At 39.9% G+C, this 24,502-nt stretch overlaps 1 protein-coding gene across 1 annotated transcript in view; it reads right to left on the bottom strand.

The window, feature by feature from the left end:
• hecw1a (HECT, C2 and WW domain containing E3 ubiquitin protein ligase 1a) overlaps positions 1–24,502 on the bottom strand; it is a 49,316-nt gene that overhangs the window by 20,084 nt on the left and 4,730 nt on the right. Inside the window, exons 2-9 of the mRNA XM_026292277.1 lie at positions 20,432–20,753; positions 19,874–19,981; positions 17,603–17,697; positions 11,884–11,959; positions 11,045–11,214; positions 4,605–4,747; positions 4,255–4,355; positions 223–1,232 (exon numbers count right to left, since the gene is read on the bottom strand). Of these exons, the coding sequence (XP_026148062.1) occupies positions 223–1,232; positions 4,255–4,355; positions 4,605–4,747; positions 11,045–11,214; positions 11,884–11,959; positions 17,603–17,697; positions 19,874–19,981; positions 20,432–20,753 (2,025 nt within the window). The remainder of the gene's footprint in view (positions 1–222; positions 1,233–4,254; positions 4,356–4,604; positions 4,748–11,044; positions 11,215–11,883; positions 11,960–17,602; positions 17,698–19,873; positions 19,982–20,431; positions 20,754–24,502) is intronic.

The following is a 24,502-nucleotide window of genomic DNA, read 5'->3' as shown; positions in this document are numbered from 1 at the left end:
ATATATGGGTTCAAATTTAATCATACACAGATTTGTTCATTTTAAAGTTTAGAGTTAATTCATTTCTATCTGCTTTGTTGACACTGTGCTTGTATGTTATGGGTTGAAACACATCTCTATCGCAGAACATGAAATAATGAGCGATATGATTGAACTTCAAGTGGTTAATGATTCACTGGTTAACGTGAATGTGAATTGATTTAGTCCATTTGTCGGCCATACCTGAGAAGGAGACTGAGTTGTATCCTCCTCTTCCTCATCCTCCTGTTCGTCCTCCTCTCTGTCTTTGGAAGTTTTGAGTGTGGGTGATGTGGAGATAGTGTCTTGTGTGGTGCTTGTATTATCTCCCTCCCCGGCCTCCTCCTCCTCCTGGCTGGGAGGTCTTTGTTGGGCAGAGGGGAGACTGTGGAGGAGGTGGTGAATCCGGATGTAGTGGGATCGTGGTGTCTCCGGCTCTCCGCAGGCCGAAGCAATCACTGTCTCTAACTCTGACACCGGAAGGGAGCAGGGGCGATTTTTACGGCGTGAGGGAGCATGGGAATTGTAATTTGAGAAAAGTGACTGGCAAGTGCAGGGGGGACAGCTTCTGTCTCCTGCCTCTGTCACTTCCCGTGGAGCCCCTTCAGCTGGTTCCACAGGAGCCTCCTGGGATGTGGTGCTTGCTTCTTTGGGATCCACTGCATTAGTGGCCCCATCATCTGTTGTTACTGCTACAGTATTGTCAGAGTCTTCCTTTAGCTGTGTTTCCTCCCCAACCTCCTTTTCTTCTGCTGTTATTTCCTCAGCCCGGAGTGCAGGCTCTTCTTTCTGCTCTCCCACGCCTTCCTCCTGATGCCTCTCCTCATTTGCTCTTTCTTCACCATTCTCTCCCCTGCTATCCTCCTGTGGTTCAGCAGAGGCCCCCTCCTCCAGCTCCACCTGGGGCATAGTAAGCGGGGGCTCGTCTCTCACTGTGCTCTCCTCCTCCACAGTTCCATGCTCCTCCCCTGCTGATGCTTCGACCTCCTCCTCCTCAGTAGCAGGTTGGACCTCCTCAGGTGTAGAGTTCTCAGCAGTGGAGGCAGGCAGCACAAGTGTCTCAGGATTGGGACGGGCATCCAAGGGAAGGTCAGGCATGTCAGGCCCCACACTTAGTGTGTCATCATCAGGTGCATCGGCAGCATGGTTGGCATCTGCTGCATTTCCATCCTCAGGACATGCTGGCTCTATGACCAGGGAGACCTCCTCATCATCTAAGAAAAAAACAAACATACATGTTTTCATTAATGTCCACCCAACTCACTTTTCACAGTTGGTGCCTTTAAATTGGACTTAACCTTGGAAGTGGGAATTCCCATTGATCAATTCTGATCACTGGTGTTTTAAATGAAGACTCCTATAACACTGTCAGACTTAAACAGAATAAAAACATGGTATCGCTAGCTGTCACAGTCCTGTTTTGGATGCTACTGTTAGTCAGCTCCTTGTGGAACCAATCAAAGGCTCTGGTTCCCCAGCCAATTCCATATTTATTAGCAACAGGCCCAATAAGCACCAACCTGCCAGCCAACTGCTACTAGGTGTGCTAGTTTTTCCACCTACTCACCTGTTCTAGATCCTCCTGCAGCTATCAGTGGGCCTGCTCAGTCTCACAGCCTGATGACCAGGCAGCGGGTCACCAACCCACTCCCCAGGTTAGGCTTGGGGTGGTAAAACTGTGTTTTATGTGCTCTGTAGCCCAGCAAACATCAGCCCTCTTTGAGTGGCCTGCTGTCTCCCAGCTGGCTTCAACTCTAGCTAGCACTCCAGCACCCAGCCTTCTAATCAACATCCAGCTTGTATTTTAGTCTGAGTCCTGTCTACAGGGAAACCAGCCTTCACTTGACTAGCTGATTTTAAAGTACAGCAGCCGTGGTGACTTGCCTCACTACTCCTAGGAGATAACTATGGGTGATGACTCAAAAAAAGTGATATCATCCTGATATCAGAACAAATGGTATCCATCCTTTTCCTATCATTGCCAATGCCTTGACTGCTCCTGAGTCATTCGCTGATTAAGAATTAAATCTTGCCTTTGGCTTTCTGGGTGAGGTGTTGCCGCCAACGCCTTGTTTGCTTCCAAGGTGAATCATTAGTTGACCATTGCCATCACTGCCTCTCAGCCTACTCAATCCATCTGAGTTGGCCTCCCTTAGTGATGTCTCCCCAGTGTTCATGGGCTTTTCAGTCCAGTCTGCGTCTTCAGCTTTAGAGTTGGTTCCGGGGTTGACTTCTCCATTTGAAACGATAGGCTGCAGAATTAGCCTCCCTTGCCCCTCTGCTTCTGCTAACGGCCAGTTTACCTACAATACTGTGCACCATCTGACTGTGGTGCATCCTGCTCCATGCATGTGTCCTTCTTGCCCTTGCAAGGGTTTCCATTTTCAAAGCTGACCTCCTGCCCATCATCCAGGAGAGTTCTGCATTTGGCTCATGCAGAAAGAACCAAATGTTCACAATGTTGGTCTCTATTTTCGCTGCCAGAGAGAGTCTCTCCTTGCACTTGCTTCATCCTCCTTTGGAAGCATATCCATGCTGCATTCTTTGGTCAAGACCTGGTTGACTAGTAAATGGAAGTCTGTCCAAATTCTCCTGTACCACAATTCTCTATTCCCAGGGCTGTTCACCTACATTTCCTGTGCCGTTTCTTTTGTGTGCCCCCCTTGCTGTTCCAGCCACCTGGTTTTTTCCTCATACTGCTCATGAGGAACATTGGTTGTCTAGGACTCTGCCTTCAGCCAGCCTGCTTCTCTGGAATTTACCTGTTTGCACTGGTTAACTTACCTGTATGTGAACTCTGCCACAATTTTTTTGCCTTTGCCTTTGGCCTGTGTTCCTTCTTGGATGTAAGGTAGGATTATTGATTCCTCACTACAGACATCCATTCAGTCTGTCACTTCACCCTTGGTTCTCCCTGTTCAGAATTAAAGGGCTTCACTCACAGTAAAAGTTTCTATTTCTTATCCAGAGTCATCTGCTGGCCTTTTTGTCTCGTGTGTGTATAACTCCTCAGTTGCCAAGCACACAATGTGATGACTTGCATGAATGAACTCCAAAGAAGCAGAATCAGAGATCATCTACTTTATTCCATACATCGTTCTTCTTAAAGCCTGGTGTCAGTGTGATTCAACCACTCATAGACTGGAGATTAGCATATGTTATGCTAATAGCAGCTAATTCATCCCAGAGTCTCTCCCTCTAAAGCAGAGATGAGGAGTCCAGTAAGCTCATTTGAAATTCATTGGTATTAACTCCACAATACAAGATTTTTTCATTTTCAAACTCATAGTCTTCAGTCTCAACTGATGCTAATCTTGATCAGAAACAGCTCCATCTGGAGCAACTTTCTTCACATATGCAGTAGTACTCTCCAATACCCCAATAGTGGAAAACACTTTGACGTGGAAAAACCATTGGAGCTCTAATTTAAAAATGGCAAAGGCAAAATAAAAAATTTCTAATTGGTTATTCACACTAAGCACTGAACAGGTCCTGACAGCACATCTGATTTATGTGACAAATTAATAATTCACCCACAAATAATAAATTTAGGTTCTTGAATCAATTTTAGTAATTAGACCTTGACTAGCAGAAAATTGTTTAGACTATGAATGGACAATGACTTGCTTGGGTTTATTACAGTCTTGGTTTTTATCCTGACAGATTCTTTGTATCCTTTATAATACTTTTATACGTATTATATTTTATAATAACACAATGTACAGATTTCATCTATACATTGTGTTATTATAATAAAGAAAGGAAAAGATCCGGTCTCATCCACAGGTAGGATGTAGCATAAAAATTCAAATTCCAGGCACTCAAGTATATAATTAACAATAAAAACCCTTTAATAAATACAAGTTAGCTAAGGTTGACATCTCATTGTAAAAAATACTTCATGCTTATTTATTATTACATTAGTAACATTTGCAAATGAGTTCATAATTTCAAAGTGCAATTATTATAATTACTCTATTTTTGCACTACAATAGTTTTTAGACTGAAAAGCAGCACCTAAAACACTGTGCTCAGCTAGCAATCAAGTGTCCTCACAAGGTAATCACTTGAACCGCTTTTCACGTTTGACCTCATCTACAGTAGTTTCCAAAATTCAAAGTTAAGGCAATTAACAAATGACTTGAGTGAATTAAATAGCATGTGAATGTCAACAGATTAATTTATAGCCAAGAGCCATATGATGTTTGTCCAGTGCTATGAGATGGTATAACATACCTGGGTGAATGGAGGAGGTCAGCTCAAAGCGAAACTGCAGTTGGCCACAGACGTGATCTGTTGGCAACCTGCGACCCAAAGAATAACTCACTACCCGATCCCTGCAAAACCAGTCACAGGCAGAGAAAAATAAATGAATACATTGCTTTACAATATTGATTTGGACCAAAATACACATTTACAGATATAAGATTAAAGAAATCCTTGATCAATGAAATCCTGAATCCTTCTCACCTGTCTGTGTGGTTAAAAAGTTTCCACAGCTCAAGAATAATATTCTGGGTGATGATAAATACTATCCTGCTCAGTCAAACAACAAAGTTTCTGCATAATGGTGTATTGAATTTTACCCAATGGCGTGTTTTTCCAGCAGCCTCTGGACAGGGACAGAGAGCTTCCCTAGGAAACGCTTGATGATTGGCCGACTCTTTGCAAACTTATCCTTCACCTCGATCTCCAGGACGTCAGTGGGCAGAGACACAAAGTTAAACCTCTGGAGAAAAGGACACAGAGGAGAAGGCATCTCAAGGATGAGAATGTTACTAGACTGATAATATGTCATATGAAATTATGTACGATACAAAAAATTGTAAACAAACATTGCTTTGTATTTTACATTTCTTAAAAATGTGTAAAATGTAAACAATTTAGCAGATTCTAGTGATGACACTGCAAAATGAACTACAGTACTACACAGTAGTAAACACAGTAGTGCACTATATGGTGAGCCAGTCAGCTATGCTATGTGATTTATTGGTATAGAGCAAACCATCCTATTGGACTACCGTAGTAAACATATTCTGGAAAAAATCCATTGATAGTATAACCTGGTCATTCAGTAAATTCAAGTAGTCAGCTGACCTCATTTTATTGCCATGTAACATTGCTGAATATAGACCATGCCAAATGGAGCAAACACAGATCATAAGAGTGGGCACTAAGTATGATGCATTACTTCAACCCAATTTCAGTCATTTAAGCTGTCTCCTTAGTTGTTTTATATTCTTGATGCAGGCCAATAATTTGATCTTTCTGAAAAATCTACAATTGAAGCGTCTGTGATATTTAATTTTCACTAGATATGAATTGCGAGGTTAACAAAGCAAGACAGAGGAGTAAAATGAGAAAAGGAGAATGTAGAAACATTAAGAGTGCACTGGGGTTCAGGTGAAACTGCACTCAAAAGGTATAAAAAATGAGAAAAAAGGCCAAAGTAAGGCGGGTGGGCTGGGGAAATCAGCGCGCAAGCTGATAGTGGAGGAGGATGAAAAGGAGTTAGAGTGAATAATTTACAGGATGAGTCAGAAGGAAGCAAATAAAGTAAAAGTGTGACTGTGAGTGGAAGATGCAGGAGAGACAGGGGCCGGGCTGGGAGGAGCAGAGTTTGTCTTGGTGCAGTAAAAGTGTACAGTGTTTGTTTCCTCAAGGCTAGATTACTGTAACTCATTACTATCTGGATGTCCTAATATCTTAATAAAAAGCCTCCAATTAATCCAGAATGCCGCAGCCAGAGTCCTGACAGGAACTAGCAAGAGAGATCATATTTCTCCTATATTGGCTTCTCTTCATTGGCTCCCTGTAAAATATAGAATAGAATTTAAAATCCTTCTTCTCACATACAAATCCCTTCATAATCAAGCTCCTTCATACCTTAAAGACCTCATAGTACCATATTATCCCAATAGACCACTTCGCTCTCAGAGTGCAGGCCTACTTGTGGTTCCCAGAGTTCTCAAAAGCAGAATGGGAGGCAGAGCCTTTAGCTATCAAGCTCCTCTCCTGTGGAACCAGCTCTCAGCCTGGGTTCAGGAGGCAGACACTCTCTGTACTTTTAAGGCTAGACTTAAAACCTTCCTCTTTGACAAAGCATATAGTTAGGGCTGGCTTCAGGCAACCCTGAACCATCCCTTAGTTAGTTATGCTGCTATAGGCCTAGACTGCCCGAGGACCATCGGTGCACTGAGCTCCCCTACCCTAACCCCCCCCACCTCATGTATATTCCACCATTGAAAGTTACTAACCTTGTGCTCTCTCTCTCCCCTAGTTTGTGCTCTCTCCCTCCCTCTCTCTCTCTCTCTCTCTGTACCTTCTGCAGGTGTCCCTGGTCCTGGAGCTGTTTATCGCTGATGTGCAGTTACTGGCCCCACCAACTTGCAGTGTCTATTTGTTGTTTATTGTTGCTGTTCTTTTCTCTCTGCTCTATCCACTCACCCCAACCGGTCGAGGCAGATGGCCGCCCAAACTGAGCCCGGTTCTGCTGGAGGTTTTTTTCTTCCGTTAAAGGGAGTTTTTTTCCTCTCCACTGTCGCCAAGTGCTTGCTCATAAGGGAATTTTTGGGTTTTTAGTTTTAGTTTTTGTAAAGTGCCTTGAGATGATTTGTATTGTGATTTGGCGCTATACAAATAAAATTGAATTGAATTGAATTGAATTGTTCATTTGTAGGAAAAGGAGTTAAATGAAGCCGTAAACGAGGACGTGATGATGGGTGATAGGCTAAGAAAAGGTCTGAAGAGAGAAAGGGAGTGAGCGAGCAGAGAAGAGACAAGTGGAACAAAAGCTGAGCCTGTATTTATTATATAAAAGCTGTGAGTTTAGTCTTAAGAATGAAGGAGTAACACAATTAATATTGAAGAACAAGAGAAATGTACAAAGCTATTCACAGCAAAGTGAAGGAGTAATCCTTAAGTAATGGGATTATCTGACTACCTAATATATTTTGACTTGCTGCATAGTGTGAGTCGATCCCTTGAAACTTTTATCCCTTCCCATATTGTATCATCTTTCAGACATCATGCCTGCAGTTTGTGATGCTGGCACTTGGTTAAAAAGTGTGTTCATCCAAAAGACCAAGAATAACTACAGATTGTTTAGGAATAAAATGTTCTACTTGGGGAATTGTAAGCCTCTTAGTGCTTTCTAGTGGACACACTTTGATATGGAGAAACAGTTTCTGAATGACCTCAAACATACCTTCGACATTCCCTGTTATTTTTAGTCATGCTACAATTACACACATACCCAAAAGTGGACTGAGTTTACATATCAGCCCAGCTGCTTTACTAATTATTCAGTCATAATATATAACATTATATAACTGTCTTATGCAGTAGTTTGAAAAGCAATGAGTTAACTCCTGATGCTTAAAATAGGTGTAATGTTACATTTCAAACTGGGATTAGGGAAGAAACACAGCACATCTGGCAGAAGTGCATCGTCAGTGCCTGATGCTTAGGCTGAAAGACCTTTAGTTTGGCTGTTAACTATGGCATAGAGTGTTTTGTACTTTTTTATTTATATGACATCCAGGAATCAGTTTGGACGTAAATCCAATGAGGCTGGCACCTAACATTTTCTTTATTATTCTTCACCAAACAGCAGAGGGCAAACTACTACAAGTAGTGTCCTTTGACTCTAGTCCTTCCTGACTCGATGTTACTCAGTACATATGTCTGAGTGGGGGAGCTTGTCAGATGCTTTTACATTACATTAACATGTAAGCGTATGCCCTTATAATAGTGCTTGCTGTATATTCTGATGTGTTTCCAATCTTGGTCTATTACACCGGCAAATGAAAATAAATCCATCAAAGATGCTTTCCAGCACTGCACATGTTTCCAGCAATACCATTATTCTCATGGCACATTTACTCACATAATATTTGAGATATTATTATTTCATTTATTTCAAACTGAGTAAGAACTGCTTCTCAAGTGTGCAAGTACTGGAGAGCAGTATGGTTGGTATGGTGACTGAGCTAGCATGCTATGGAGACCCATTAGAGTTATATAGTACATTACTGACAAATAGGGAGAGCTCCACTCAACATGGAAGCAGTTTGGAAAAGGAAAGTGGCTTGAGCTGAGTGGATGTTGCCAAGAGGGACTCTGCATTAACTGAGTGTGTGAGGCCTTCTGAAGGACACAATAAAGACTAAGATAGAGACGATGCTGTGGAGCATCCCTAGACATTCACGGCAGTCAGACTGAAAATTGTTCAATAATATGAACAAAGCTCTGAGTCATTTCTCGGGTTACATCAGCCTCTGATTAATCACTGACCCATCTCATTTCATGTTTTCCCCGAAAGCTGTTCCACCAGAAAATATGCCTGTCTCACCAATGATCCTTTTACTTTAATGGTATAAAACAGAAAACTGCTATGGACTGAGCTAATTGTGGGTGACTGTGCGGTCGTATAAGTGGCTGAACAGGAAAAGTATGAAATTAAACCACAAGGTGAACAGAAGAGGAAGACTGAGGGGAAAGAGAAATATCTGCAGTAGTGCAGTTTGGCTATAGTACATTTTTTCTTTTTTCTTATACCCAATAAAATAACTTAGTTTTCACACTGATGCTTGAACACTGAATTTTTAAGTAGTAGTAAGTAGTGACACTTTCACATCAAAGCTGAACACTACATAAAATGCTTATATAAACATATCTTAGCTTATAGTTTTGTTTAAAGAACTAAGTCTTAATGTCTCTCCTAACAGAATTCCTTCCTTCAGATGTGAAGATTTAATAATAATAATAATTGTTTACCATTAAAGGGTTAGCTACCTTTAATAGTTTGGAGCCATGAATTATTTAAATATTCTTTACAAGGTATTAATAATCATAAAGTAGAGTAACACTACATATGTGAGCACTGTCAGCTGAAGAATAGTTGAAATGGCAGGGCAACATCCAAATAACTAGCTTATCTTTTTTATTTATGTCATATCCAGCATCAGGTACTATTAATGTTTTGTGAAGCTTATTTTCTTTCTTTTGTTTGACAAACTACTGATCTGTGACATATTTAAATCAAGCAGAAAAGATTTTCTGTTTATTACCAATAAAAAAGGGCACTGTGGTTATATTTCACTGCAGACCATGGTGATCAGCATCTGGATCAAAATGGATAAATCTGCCTTATTTTTAACATTGATGTCACTTGGCGATACCTGAACCATTCGTTCAGTGGATGAATGCTCTAACAGAGTAACAGAAACAATCAACAGCATTAAATTCAATGCATTTATATAAAAAAAACTTCCTTTGGCCGTGCTTTTAAATATTGTTACATCCCACAATATTGTTTTTATGGGATTTTGGCCACTTATGCATGGAAGTCCAGTGTTGCTCCCTTTGATTCAGGTCCTGGTGATCCTTCCCAGTCTCCACTCACTGGCTGAGACTGACACACCTGCAGCTAATCCTGGTTCAGTTGCCAATACATACAGTATAGACTGAGGAGCTGCACGTCTGGTGCCTGCTTTCATGTCTGACTATTTTGCATTGTGAGAGCTTAGTCCTTAGCCTCTGGTGGTTGTAGTCAGGCCATGTGGATTATTGGTGTATCTGTGTCTTTGTATTTTTCTCTGTACCCAAAGCATTGCCTGAAAGACAGTAAGGAAGAGCTGCAATTTTGGGAATCTTTTTTTCTTCTATTGTTCCTTGCTCCTAGGGATTCAGACGCAGGGTTGTATGTTTAATATTTTTTCCTTGGAGACTAGTCTGTAGCGCAACCTTGTCTTTCTTTGTTGTTATGTTGACTCTCCCTGATGTTTATGGTAAAACCTCCTTTCTCTGGTAATAAATATTTTATTTGTGAATATTCACACCATCCAAACTGACTCGTGATTTTTCCTGTCCACAAACACTATGTGGACAGACTTAGTCGGGCCGTAACAATATGATGAAGTTCTACCTTCACACAGTATATAAGGTGGTTATTTTTTAAGCTATTGCCCATGGCACTAATCTGCTGTGTCCACAAGAGGACTGGCTGGTGATGAACTTTTCAGAAATGTATGGCTTCCAAGAAAATGTCCTGAATGAGAAAATCAATGGGCTGATCTTATTTTCTACACAGTAAACATGATTTTCATGGATTACTTTGACCCTCTTACTCTCCTTCTGAAGCAAAGCAGCAACCAACTATGTCTTTTCTTTGTTTGCATTCTGTTGTAATGGGTTTCAATTAGGAGCTATGAATTTCTGGATATTCTTTATGGTTTTTGGTTCTTACGCATATATTTTCCCCCCATTAAACATCATGGGCTTATATCACTATGCCACTTTTTATTTTAACTAAGCTGAAAAATTGTTTCTGCTTTGTTTGCAACTGTTTTTGGAATAAATTTATTCCTGCTAAAAATGAGTCGAAACCAAGAAAACACGCAGACCAACATACTGATAATTAAAGAAAGGTAATCCTTACGATTAACAATAATATTATCCAGAGATATAGATGCGATTGTAAATTTAAAGGTCATTGATATAGACATTATTCAGCTAGGCAGGAATATTACTGTATTAAAGTTATCCAACCTTTTCATTTGCTAGTTTCAGTGTGTAAGTCAAATACCGACACTGTGTGAGAGCCTTTACGATCTGGTATAAACAGATGCCTTTCTGTTAAATACGAGTTAGTTACGAACATTTGTGAAGACTCATGTCAAATCTGCTGACAGTTCTAGCCTTACAATACTTTAAAGACATCAATATTTAAATGTGAGAAGGAAGCGACACTTGGCAACTTACATTTTTACTGCTCTGTAATTATATTTGTGAACTATTTGTATCTTTATTTACCTGTTTCTATTTTATGTACTTTCTTTTATTTTGACAATGGCTTGCCTTTGTCTTAATTGATTTTACACTGGCTTTCATCGTTTCTTGGTTTAAATATTGGTAATATCTTCTTGTGTCTGAAAAGCACTTTGAATTGCCTCTGGGTATGAATTGTGCTATATAAAGACCACACATGCAAGAGCGGGGGAATTCTGGCTGAAGTCTGTCCTACCTCTGTGCTCCACTGTGGGTTGACTGTGTTGCAGACCACGCCGGACCGTTTCTCCTGGCCATGGTGTGGCAGTGAGGGGAAGATGCTATGCTTTCCAGGCTGGATGGAGAGCTTTAGGTAAGGGTCAGGATTGAAGAACATCCCCTTCTTTAAACCAACAGCCTGGAGGTCTGAAAGACATGAAACATTAAGGGGTTATATAATATAGTGACACAAAAACATTTGTCTTCTGTTACAAACTGTGATGCAGGATTTTCATTGGTGACTTGTATATTCTAACTGAGAAAAAAACTGCAGTATTTATTAGAAAACATTTTTAAAAATCCCCCTCAAAAAAAGTTTTTTCAGTTTTTAAAGTCATGAAAATTTTAGCACACTTGGCAAATCTGCCCAAGGCTGTTATAGTTGGACTACAATACACAATATCCTACAGAGATCTGTTTAAGTATCTTGCTCCAAAATATATATATATTATAAGATCATTTTTCTTTTGAAAACATAAAACATAGGACACTATAATGGATTGTGGTGATATCCTGTATGTTAAAAGCTTGTAGACATCTTGTTAAGCACATAATGTTGCAGTACATGCCCCTACAGGTCACAGAAAAGGTAAGACGTTAGTCTTATCCTCCATATGGACTTGCAAGTTCATTTCAACAATATTGTATATATTCATATTGTTTTCACATTACCATGAGCTACTGTAGCATCAATTTAAACTAACCAATGCTGATAGACCATCCACCCTAGAGTTACATTGCTAGACAGAGCTGCAGGTCAGCAGGTGGGTCAGATGAGGACAGCACTGACTAAAAGGCACTGTGTGTGTAGCATACCTGATAGGGAAAAGTTGATGAGTCTCCTGTTGCCCATCCCATGGTTGACTTCAGGACTAACCACTGGCTTTAATACCTGAAAAAAGACAGACATAAATAGTTCAGAACTGTCTATAAATGAGAGGAACATGGAAACACACTCAGCCCTTCCTTCTTTTATACACAAGGATCTTCATTTGTTTCCTGTAAGAATGAAACTTTAATGATGTCTGTGAGTAAAGTGGGTCACTGCAGCCAAATATCAGTACACAAGAAAGAGTACCATATAGTAAAACTAAATACAGGCTGAAAAGAAAATATCTGTAGCAGTTAATTACACTATGAATACCTTCCATTAAAACACAGCTATCAGACAGCATGACTTCAAATACATGTATGTTTAGGTAGGGAGAAGCCATCCCATTCAATCCAATCTAATTTTAACACAGTGTTTTAAAAGCTCCATTTTCAGTAAGCAATCAATACTGTCTTCATTATCCTGCCAATGATTCTTCAGCCATGAAAATGATGAGTATGGAGGATAGGAAAAGAGACAGTGGAGCTAATGGAGAGTGGAAAAAATGGAGGACAATATCACATTGAATCAACTCCACCATACAGTGGAAATGCCCCTTATATAACCCTAAACCCAGTCATGTAAGAGCAAGAAAAGATAATGATAGCACAGATATTGCAGAAGCAGTAATTGTATTTTTTTGTCTATAAGGACCCACATATTCCACCTTCTTATGCCACACTACCAAAATGTTTTGCCAGTCCATTGCCACTCCATGTAAACATTTCTAGATTTCTAGCCACTGCTTCCAAAATATACACAAAACCCCAAACATTAACATGCTTCACCACAAACATATCAATAGTAGAATTACCAGGCAGCTGATGTACAATGGTGCAGCAATTGCTGAAATATCAGTAGAACTAGTTTGTGCAAACAATTTGATTACAGGTAAATCAATTTGTGTGGTTCTCCCTCTCTATATTTTGGAAAATAGGTAAGTCAAATAAACATAAACAAAATGTTTGAAAAATATCAGTCCTTACTTATTGGTGTGAGAAAAAATAAAACAGGCCCTATAGCTTTAACAAACCAATAGAAGACAGGGTTTGGAGATTTGCTACTTAGCATTTAGAAAAAGCACACAAGGTCAGTTAATATTAAATCCTGCTGATTTAGATTTAAATAATTAATGAAGGCATCAATGCTGTGCCAGCAGTGTGTAAACTAAGCAGGATCTTGGAGAAGTGTGAGTTTGCCCCTGTGACATGACGTTTGGTCTGAGCTGAAGGATAAACAACTGAACTTAACCTACTGAAATTATAGAGGTTGTTGCCGCCCCTGTGTGTATCATCAGTGCAATATATATATATATATATATATTTTATAATTTATCACATCTTGCCCTTGTGAAGCCTGGACCTAAGCCTTTGCATTTAGTGTCCACCAGTAGTTCTGAGACTGTATTATATTAAAGGATTCAAATCAGGATTCATATATAGACAATTACATGTCACAGAGTGCTTCATGTTCAGTTTGTCAGTCTGGTGTACAACTGAAAATTAGAGCGCTGCATGATTCTGCACCAGGGACAAAAAACTACATCCCATAAGTGAACATGTCTTATTGTGGCATATAAGATGAAACATTAAAACGAACGGTTACATTACTTGAGATGACTTTACATGTAAACCTGGAATGTGTCTGGATCTGATGTTCAGAAAAATAGTAAACAATATCTACCAGGAGATTCACTGTAAATGAAACACAGCACACATTTCTACTGTTGTGTGATAAATCCTCAGGTAAACTACAGAGAAGAGACTTTGTAAGTTGCTGTTAGGCAGATCAGTCAATCTATACACCAGCAGTACTGATGTTTCTGCAGAACTCTGCGTCACAGGATTACATTCATGTACAGGATACTGTTGGCAATCTTTCCCAGTCTCATTAAAATGTATTTTGATGCTTACGTCAATAAAACAGTCAATGAAAAACATTGCAGCGACCAGAAAAAGTATTAGTTAGTTATTAGTAGTTCTGTCAAGTTATGCTTTTTGCTAATTTGGTTATCCATCATTACAAAAACAATGAGATAACCACAGACGTGGAGCCATTATGCAATAGAAACATGAACAGCCAAGTGTGTCAGTCTTCCAAAATAATATATCAATGATTGCTTATGCAACTGTCTGGAAACAAACAAACTTGTAGTGAAAACAACAAGATAAGGGGATAAAGGATATGACATATGTTTGGACCAATTCCTTTTAATGAGATGCTAATCTGTCTTGCTGAGTACAGTCAGAGGTCTCATCTGTGATTCTAATCTCACAGATAAGCTAAATGACACCTTCATCCCTCTGCAGTGCACTTAATAATCTACCTCCTGCTGCAGAATCAACCAAATACCAGGTGCTTTAAATTTTTAGAAGGAACAGAATGTACAATTTATAAGCAACCTCAAAATGTTGCAAGAAATCTTAAATTATGTAAGAGGAGACATTTTCACAATAAAAGCAGCACAACCATGATAAGAGTAAAAGAGACAGCCTACATTGACAAAGTTGATGCATATCTTTACATTACAAGTCAGATAGACCAAGGCGCCAACTTCTCTGTGTGTGTGAGAGATATCTTAATTCATCCTTGTACCTCTTAAGGCAGGCTGAGATGTCTGACAGTGTAATATAGAGGGGGTCAACTTGGTGCTGAGAGCAGATATGGCTCTACACAGTTAAAGCACAATCAGTGAAGAGTGTATTGATTTTCTCAGCAAGATAGCAAATGTCAAATTATTTCTTTAATAACCAAATTAGAGGTAATGTGAAAAGTACCAAGCTTTCATTATATGTTGAGTGTAAAGTGAAAAACTGCTTTCTAGTTTATCCTGACACAGTATAAGTTACCAGTAATATGTCCAATAAGTAATTATTGTTTCCTGTCCTGTTTTGGTCCTACAAATCAGCCTAGTGAGTGTACAGAGGGATGACCTAAATGCATAACAAAACCATTCATTCATTCATTCATTCACTATCTATACCCGCTTATTCCTGATTAGGGTCACGGGGATCTGCTGGAGCCTATCCCAGCTCTCTTTAGGTGAAAGGCAGGGGTACACCCTGGACAGGTCTCCAGTCCATCACAGGGCCACATAGAGACAAACAACCTCACACACTCACACTCACTCCTATGGGCAATTTAGAGTCACCAATCAACCTGACATACATGTTTTTGGACTGTGGGAGGAAACCAGAGTACCTGGAGAAAACCCACACAAGCACAGGGAGAACATGCAAACTCCACACAGAAAGGCCCCTGACTGGTTATCTTCTTGCTGGGAGGCAACACTGCTAACCACTAATCCAGCGTGCCGCCCATAACGAATCCATTTATCACAAATTACTCATTAGTTTATCATTGCTATTGATCACTGCTAATATCTGTGTGTAAAGTAGCTGGAGTCAGGATGTGATTAGCCTGGCTTAGAATAGAGTGTAATAAAAGAGTGTAAGTGGAGGGAAATAGCTTGGCTGCATCTGCCTCAAATTCAAATAATGCACCTACAAACTTTTCTAAAGTTGTATCTTGTTTTTTTAACACAAAATGCAATTTTTGCTGGACGACAATTGAGTCAGCAGCTCAGTACCTCTATGCAGTCTCCCTCGCGATACAGTATTGAGTTGCCAGAAAGCTAAAAAGACTGGATTATTCCTACTGTATAATGCTTCGACTGTTCTTGTTCATCAACTCACATATAGCAAACACATCAGGCTGAACAATAGCCTGTATTACAAGCCAGAGGTTATAGTAAATAAATGTATAACAGAATAAATTGCACAGACACAATGAGAAAGCAAAGTGAAAAGCAGATAACACATTGTAAGAAGAAAAGAAAGACAAAATGAATATTTACAGTTAGCCAGGGTCTCCAGGCGAGCCTTGTTCTCCCGCTCCTTCTCTCAGGATGACTGGGGGACACCAGTCCCAGCTGGAGACATATGCTATCCATTACACACAAACAACTGCTGTCTTTTCTCTGCTACAGAAAATAACAAAGCAGATGAATCTCTCTCTGCTGCATGTCTCTCTGTCCACAACACACACAACACATCTTCTTCCTCTTCTGTCTGAATGTGTGGCAGCCTCCAGGTTGACCTGGTGCTTTTCTTGTCACCAAAAACCTACATGTAAATGCTTCACTTTTACCGGACTCTCTTCTGCTGTATCTACTCCTCCTTCCCTATTTGTCTCTTCCTATGGCAGTTATTTTTATTCCTTTGTCCTCAGGAAGCAAGAACAGATCAGGTTCTGGGCCCATCAGCATTTTCCATGGGCCCACAGCAGCAGAATGGGAAGGCAAACATGGAAACCCAATCGCCAAGCTGGACACTCTTTGATACCAGGGAAGTTTTAAAGGGACAGTGACATATATATATATATATATATATATATATTGATTGATCAACACTTACTGAGCCACAGGTCACCTACATCTGAACGAGAAAGCTGACTTCTCGTCTTTCTAACAACAGATATTAAGTGTGATTGGCTGTGACTAGTAACAGAAACTTTGTCGTTAAATAAGAATAAGAGAGTATGAGCATAATTTCATTGTATTTATTTAGTTGATTCTGGCCAGACAGGAGACTCAATAGCATCCCCAGGCTAGCCACTAACATTACTAGGCTATTGTGACTTTGGTTAGCTTGCTGATGATTTGGTTTCGGAGAGAAATTGGAGACTTTGAAGATAAGTTTTGAACTTTTTTAAAAATCCCTTGTAAGGGAGTGGAGCAGTAAACAAGTGTTTTGGGTTGCACTTTTAGGTTTCTTTGTTTTAGCTCTTCACCTGGAGAGTCTGGAGACTGTGCAGCTGTTCATCATTTGAAGCAAACTGTGTTGTTCTTTTCTTAAACAACCTGGAAGTAGTTTATTGCTCATTATTTTAACTCCCTATTTTCATATCGTCACCATTAAAATGGCAAAATACAGTACAGCTTTGTGCCCTGCTGTATTATCCAAACATTGCTTCAGAGGGTGTAGTAACACAGTCTTTTCAAACACTGTAAGTACTCAGCAAAGGTTGGGACTCATGTAAAAACTGTTTGCATCAATTTTCAAACCACAATTTACCTCCACTGTTGCAGAAAGTAAACCATTACTGGCATTTACATAACAGAACTGGATCGACTTACATGTCAATATAAACTGAAAAAATGCGAATGATGTCAAATTTTTGACCGATAGCATATTTTACTTTGTCTTATTTTGAGTGGGTTTTAGGCATTTTAGATGTTTTGAGTTTTATAAATTACACATCAGCGAGACATCTGATCAGTCCCAAATTCATTCTGCAGCATGACAATAAACTTTATCATAGAGCCAGAGTTACAAGAACAAGGGGTCCTGCAACAGATGACATGGTCCCCCACAGTCCTGATCTCAACATCATCAAGTCAGTCTGGGAGAATGTGAAGAGAGAGAAGACACTGAGGTAGAACAAGAGAAACTGTGTCAAGATGCTGCCAAGTACCTTATACTCTACATACTCACTGTCTTCTAAAGCAGAGCTGTAGATGCAGCTTAACATAAGGAGCAACTTGTACCTGATTGGCTGTTTGAAATGAACAAAAATGAAGAAGATGGACTCCCTTTCCCACTGAATCACAAGATACTGAGTGACAGAAAGCTGCATAAATCCATAAACTGTGGTGCAACTCACAGCTGCAGAGCCCTTCTTGATGGTTACGCTGGGAGTGGTAGCCCTCAGTGCTCCAGTAACGCCGTGGTAATATCTGAAGCACACCTGGGTCTCAGCTGAGGAGGACACAGAGATGTGTTGTAAAGGAAGGTAAAAATGATGGTCATCTACACTCAATCTTATGCCACAGCCTTTTTCATTTGGCTTTTAAAATGTGCCTGTTACACAACATATCTTTTTCATTTTTTCAGAATGAATCTCTCCAGCAAAGACTTCCTGCTTGATGTAGCCTGTCGCTGTGAAATGTGTATAGATGTGAAATGTGTAACTGGGTCTTCAAGCTGATGTGATGTGGTTTGAGTAGAACGACAGTCCCAGAATGACAGCACAATGTACAGTAGTGGTGTGGTTACAGCAGAAAACTATCAATAATTTACTGCTGACTTTAGTCATCTGTACAGAACATAATACTTTAATTTGGGGGGTTAATCAAAAACATCTGATATGTCCTTAGTGGCTTCTGAAAGATTCATAATACTAAATTTGTGAATGATCATTTATTAATGATGACTAGACTTTATGATTATTATAGTAAATGTTATTACAGTGTGCTTTTATTTGAAATGTGTCATTTCTGTGACTCCACAGTCTCTTGGAAAACAGGGGAAGCATAGCAAAAATACAAAATGCTTGGAGGACACAGGCAGATTAAGGTCATAATTAAGCTCCATGTTTTCCAGCTTGTTTGGCCAGACACAGATTTTACAAGGAGAGGTGAAACACAGCAACACTGCATGCAACCTTTCTGACCGCACCTTATAGACCTGCAGTCTGACGTGTGTAAATTATTTCTTTCATAAGACATTTAATACTGGTTCTTAATTTTTACCTTTTACTATGTACTTTCTCTCTCTTTTATATTTTATTTATATTTTATTTTATTTATATAATGTGAAGCATTAACTTGTGTTGTTTTAAAGATGCTATATAATTAATATTTGAATAGATTAGATTTGATTTAAACTGGTATAAGAGGTTTAAGTCCAACTCTGATGTCATGGGACCAAATAAAAAGCAAAACAACAATAGGACACTTATTGTACTATGTGTTATTTGAGTGAATTCAAAAGCTTAAACCAGCATTAAATCACCTTTTGGCCACTTAGGGATTTTAAACACAACACTGACATATTTTCACCACATAAAATTGTTATGGCTAACTTATTTACACACCCAGCAAACATGGAATAGTATTCCTTTGGATTCATGTTTATGGCCAGCCATTCCCTCTTAAATCTTTTTTGGTCTTTACTAACTCCTGAGAAAAATATACTGTACGGTTCTGGCTTCACTATGTCCACCAGGTAGCTTCTAAATGTTTTGTCTGACATTTGGTCCTGAGGCAGTGCATAGTGGATTTATCAGATCTTTCCAATGATTGCTACTGCCAGAAGAGCAAACAGTCATGTCTGTTTACATGCACAGTTAAGTTGAGCAGCTGTTAAAGCTCGACTAGGCCATTTAATTACATGACTGTCCCTGTCCGAGTGACTTTCCAACGACAGGTGGCGATATGCTCCCTTTCAGATTGTCAGTATTGGACCCTTTTCTGGTTGACCTATTACTCACAGACCAAACAACTGACAACCTAGCAGCAAACTGATGGCATGTCGAGCAGTGAAAACATGGACAACTTCACAGCTCTGTACATTTTACATATGCTGCTTTCATTCCATCCTTGTCTTTGAAAATGTTGAATTCTTTAAGTTGGCACAGCACAAACTGCGTCTCCTCGTATGTTCAAACATCCACGAGCCTCAGTTTAGCACTTGCCATGTCCGTTTTCATTATCAGCTTCTTCTTCTGTTATACAATTTGTTTCAGGCCAATGCCTGGGGTGGGAACTGTGGAGCACACACAGAGCGTTCATTTTGTGTCTCATTAAGTGTGTAACCTGACTCCCATCCACATTATCTGGGTGTGTTGGTTACTTTAAGAAATTTAGTGCAATTTCAGTCAGACTAACATACATTGTTATTTGTTCTATTGGTAGTGTAAGGTTGACTAGGCCTACCATGACATGGGACTTGTAGAGTCTGACTGAATTCAGAAATGAAATGTGCAAGATTTCACTGTTATATGCTACTATGACTTGCATGGAGTGCAACTAATTTAATAATACAGGCTATTTGTGGAAGATCAAAACTTGAGCTGATTTTAAGAGAAACTCCTTCCCCCGGGGAAAAACATTTTTCTACTAACAGATAAATAGTGGGAAATTTTGTTACTTACAATCACTGAAGTTGGAGCTGGAGTCAATTTTCCAAACTATCTGTCCCTTGTGAGATCCATTGATGCCACGGTTCTTATAGTCCAGAAAGTTCTCAGACAAAACCTCATCTGAAAAAAGAAAATGAATCTGATAAAACCAGACACCAACTTCAACCCGCCAGAAATCTCTGAAGGTTTTTTTAATATAATTTCTGATTAAACCCTTTTTGACTATCCAAAAGGACATGTCAGTGGAGTGCACCCTCATTACAGTGAACAATCTCTTACACATCACTATTTCAAAAGACCTCATCCAACACATATAGTAAATGGTCTTATACTTGTATAGTGCTTAAACACACTCAAGTGCACTCAAAGCATTTTTTACACTATTTGCCCATTCACACACACTTAATCGCTCACACACTCCTACACTGATGGAACAGCTATCAAAGGCAGCCTGGGGTGGATTCATACTCGACCTGCTCTACCTCCTTTTTGTAATTTTTTTTTTTTTTTTTTTTTTACCATATTTTAAAGCTAAAATCATCCAGTGTGATTATGTTATATCTCGCTTACCAACAAGATACATCCCAATCCAGTCTCCAGCATCCACTTCCTCCTTGATGTCCCATGTGATCACAAGGTCTTCAGACTGGCCTATGGTGTAGTGGGAGGAGCTGACATTGAGGGTGGAGCGGGCATCTGGGGAGACCAGGTCAGTGTCACTGGTTGATCGTGACAGCCCCAAAATAAAGGCCTCCTGGTTCAGACCATTGATGGCACAGGTCTCTGGGCCATAGCTGTGACGAACTCCATCCTTACAGCGTTGGCGGGTCTGACTGCTACGGGTTGGGGAGGCCATGGCTGCTAAGCCCAGGAACCGATTCTGGTACAAGTTCTGAAAAAAAAAAATACACAGCTAACAGTTATGTTCTAAAGACAAAGGAAATCAATTAATACAGCAGTTGCTGTTCTTCTGTACTTATCTAGCTTCATCCTCTGTGGGGTCCACTAGACAGCAGCTTAAAGGATAGATCCATATATTTTCAAGTCTTAAAAAAATTTGTCTTAGGGCTGGATGTTCTGTCAAATGCATCCAGTTATGTTTTGTGTTTGAATGATGTGAAAAAGTCATAAGTGCTTGTTCTGCTGTCACTTAAACACCAGCACCAGCAGTTTCCGGGGTTTAAACTGTAACAGCAAGCTCTCCCCATTTCACTGAAGAAGCCAGCACACGTGCACTTTGCCAGGTCTACAAGGTTCAGTAACAGCAGTTGCAGCAGCTAAGAATAACACCAAAGAAGGGTAGTCATGCTACCTCTGTGAGTTTAGTTTAGGCTGACATTGCAGGGTAAAGTTCATAAATCTTAATTCAAAGCAAAAGCAGCTGCATGACAAACCTGTTGCAGGCATGTTTATCCAGTGGTGCGTTTTTATTCATCAATTCTTTTTGTTTTTAACAAATACTACATAGTGAAGTGAATTCTAGCTTAGTCGAAAAATTAATCTAATTTGGCCTATAAAATAATATTGGTACTGCTAGACGATGTAACATGTGGAATGTCGGGGTAATCAAGTAAACTTCAATTAGTGCCGCAACTGTCTTCAGTCTTATAATCATTCAGCCCATTGAAGTCGTCAGTGTGCTCTGTGATATGTTTGTCTGCACCAAACTGAACACAGAAGAGATTTAAGGAGATGAAAGAAACAACATTTGCTACAGTTCGTTCCAATACAGTGTCTGTAGTTGGAAAATAATACACATCCACTGGTGAAGAAGATGAGCACTGTGACTTGACATCAGGCAATTCCAGCGTCTTCAGTTTTTTACACTATTCAGGTTTCCTGGTTTCTTTCTAAACCACTGCTGGGCTTAGAAAGTCAACAACGTGCTTTGCCTATTGTTCCTCTGCATGTGAATCATTCTGCACAGTAATGCTCCAACATCCAGATGACATTGACATTAGAGACTGGGGGGGTGGGGCTAGTTTGTGAGAGGGCTCCCAGCTAAATGTAACATTACAGTAGAGGATGAGTCTTCACCAACTCAAAGCACAGCTTCCAAAAACAAGAAAAGAAAATATGACACGTTGCCCTTGACTTCATCAGTACAACAGCGAGTAACGAGGAGACACATAACCCCAGTACAGCCATTCATTTGGGATAGATGGTAATTACATAGCAAAGATTGGTTCACTAATTCAAATGATTACTTTTTTAGATGAATGTGCTCAACTTGAATGTCTCACTGCTGTTTGCACTGAGTAATGATACTACTGAATCTCTGTGGCTGTCACAGGCATTACTTCTCTTTTGAAAAAGATTTATCTGAATCTGTTGTTGCTGAGCCATGGTTGGTGACTAAAGTCATGTTTGGACTATACCTCAAGATGCATTTCAAAACATCTCTGCAATCGCTCTTATGGATTAATCCCTCACATATTAATGTATTCAACAAAATTCACAAAATGTGATACAGATGATCAGGTCGTCACCTCACAGCAAGAAGGTTAGTTTGAATCCTGTTCGACCCTGAGGCCTTTTTCTGTGGAGTTTGCATGTTCTCCCCATGTCTGTGTGGGTTTTCTGTGGGTACTCCAGCATCCTCCCAAAGTCCAAACACATGCAGTTTGGGGTTAATTGGTATTTTAAATTGCCTGCAGGTGTAAATGTAAGAGAGTGTTTGTGTGTCTCTATGTGTTTGGCAAATATATCCAGGGGGAATTATGCATCTCGCCCAAGTTGGCAGGGATTGGCTGCAGCCCGTCCACAACCCTGGATAGCATGGGCTGTATAGATAATGATAAAACCATCAGTATCACAGTCATGCCCCTGCTTCCTACCTTAACTCCATCCACACACCTAAAAGTTACACTGCTCCAGATTTGATGTACTGTAACTACACCACTTGCTAAAAGTGACTTGCAAACCTAACCTCACACAGCATCTGTCAGGAGACATGTCCCTCTACAAGCCGCAATGCTGTGGCCAAAGGGGGACACAAGTCCTTTCTGCAGAGCAATGGGCAGAGAACCTGAAGCCAAGCAGCCTGCATGCCACTGCCCTGGTTGCACTCACTGAGAAGCTGTTTTTTTTTTTTTTTTCAAATGGGTGGATTTTACTGCAAGCTACGCAGTTTCGAAACAGATAAAAAGCAACCACCTTCACCTTTTCCCCAAGACATCAACATGTTTTTCTACTGCTCAAACACACTAGACTATGCAAAAATGCATAGCTAGGACTCTATAGTAACTGACCTGTTAGGATACATGGATTGCTGCAAGTCCCCACCACAAAACATGCAATCCAAGGTATTATAAAGAGGAGAAATGATCTTCTAAACTTTCAACGATAGCCCACATACTGTGCATTTAACAATAAATCATGCAGTGCAGTTTGCATTAATTCACATACAGAAGCAGTTTGCATGGGATTAAACTGTGTGTTTATCTGGTCCAGTGTAAGATACTAATGGTAACATGCAAACTAGAGATTTACAGAATAATACATGTACCTGGATGAGTAACACTTGCCACATTCTGTAAGTACCCTCGGGACCACAGATTAAGTTCGAAAAAGGTGAAGTGAGCTGTGGACTGAAACAACCATTGTGTGAGAGCCAAGATGCTGCTATTTCAAAGTTTAGAGTAAAGGTGATTTACCTTCAACTGGAAACCACTGAAGAGATGGAGCAATAGCATTAGCCTTATTATTGCAGCATTATATCATATATGTAGCTGCATCATAGCATCCACGTGCAGCGTGGATGCTATGATGCAGCATCCCTTCCAGCAGGTCCAGAAGTGAGGGGAAGCGTTTTCCATCATGTGATCTCAGATCAGATAAGAGAATGTTCCAGTTAGAAAGGAGCTTCAGGGCACGACTCACCCAGTCTTGATAGATTTATCTGAACGCTGAAGCACTTTGTACTGCAGCTTGTGATAAAGAAAGGTTATCTGCACACATAGTATCATTTTAATGTGTATGTCTCACCACGCGAGTAATATTAGTAAAATGACAGGATTGTTATTGATTTAGCCTAGGCTTATACTAGTATATTACTTTTAATTGATATGATTAATTAAATACTGTTTTTGTTAAAATATGTACCTTTTGGCACGAACTTCATCACATTTGAAACTGAATATTGTCCAAGTCACCCGGAGTCTCACAGACAAACTGGGAGCTGGGTGATAGTAAGCAGGCGAATGAGACTGTGGTGGTGGTCGGGAGGAGGGGGGCACTGACCTTGATACTACAGAGCTGCATCAGCATAATGACCAGTCAACCCAAAGTAGACCAAAACCTGAGGGAAGGGGGAGAAGGGTGGCATGTTACAAACCACAGAACAAAAAAACAGAGCTAGTGAACGTAGCAGGTGAAGATCAAGCATGGTAATTGTGTGCAGTTATGTTAGAGGCAATAAACATCATCATTATGCATTCATACTTCATCTTTGTCAGATAAAAATATGAATAATTGAGAAGGAGACAAAAGACAGATAGACAAACAACAGATAACAAATGCCGTGACCTCCACACACAAACATGGATATACAGCAAAGAACAGACACAACACATCATTGTCTAATGATGTTCAAATTAAAACTTATTGAACACAGCAACAAAGAACCATCTCATCAGTTAT

Source organism: Mastacembelus armatus, chromosome 20 (assembly GCF_900324485.2).
Source record: "Mastacembelus armatus chromosome 20, fMasArm1.2, whole genome shotgun sequence".
NCBI classification, from domain to species: Eukaryota; Metazoa; Chordata; class Actinopteri; order Synbranchiformes; family Mastacembelidae; genus Mastacembelus; species Mastacembelus armatus.
Note: the sequence above shows the minus strand (reverse complement) of the source record. Positions and strands in the feature narration are given on the sequence as shown.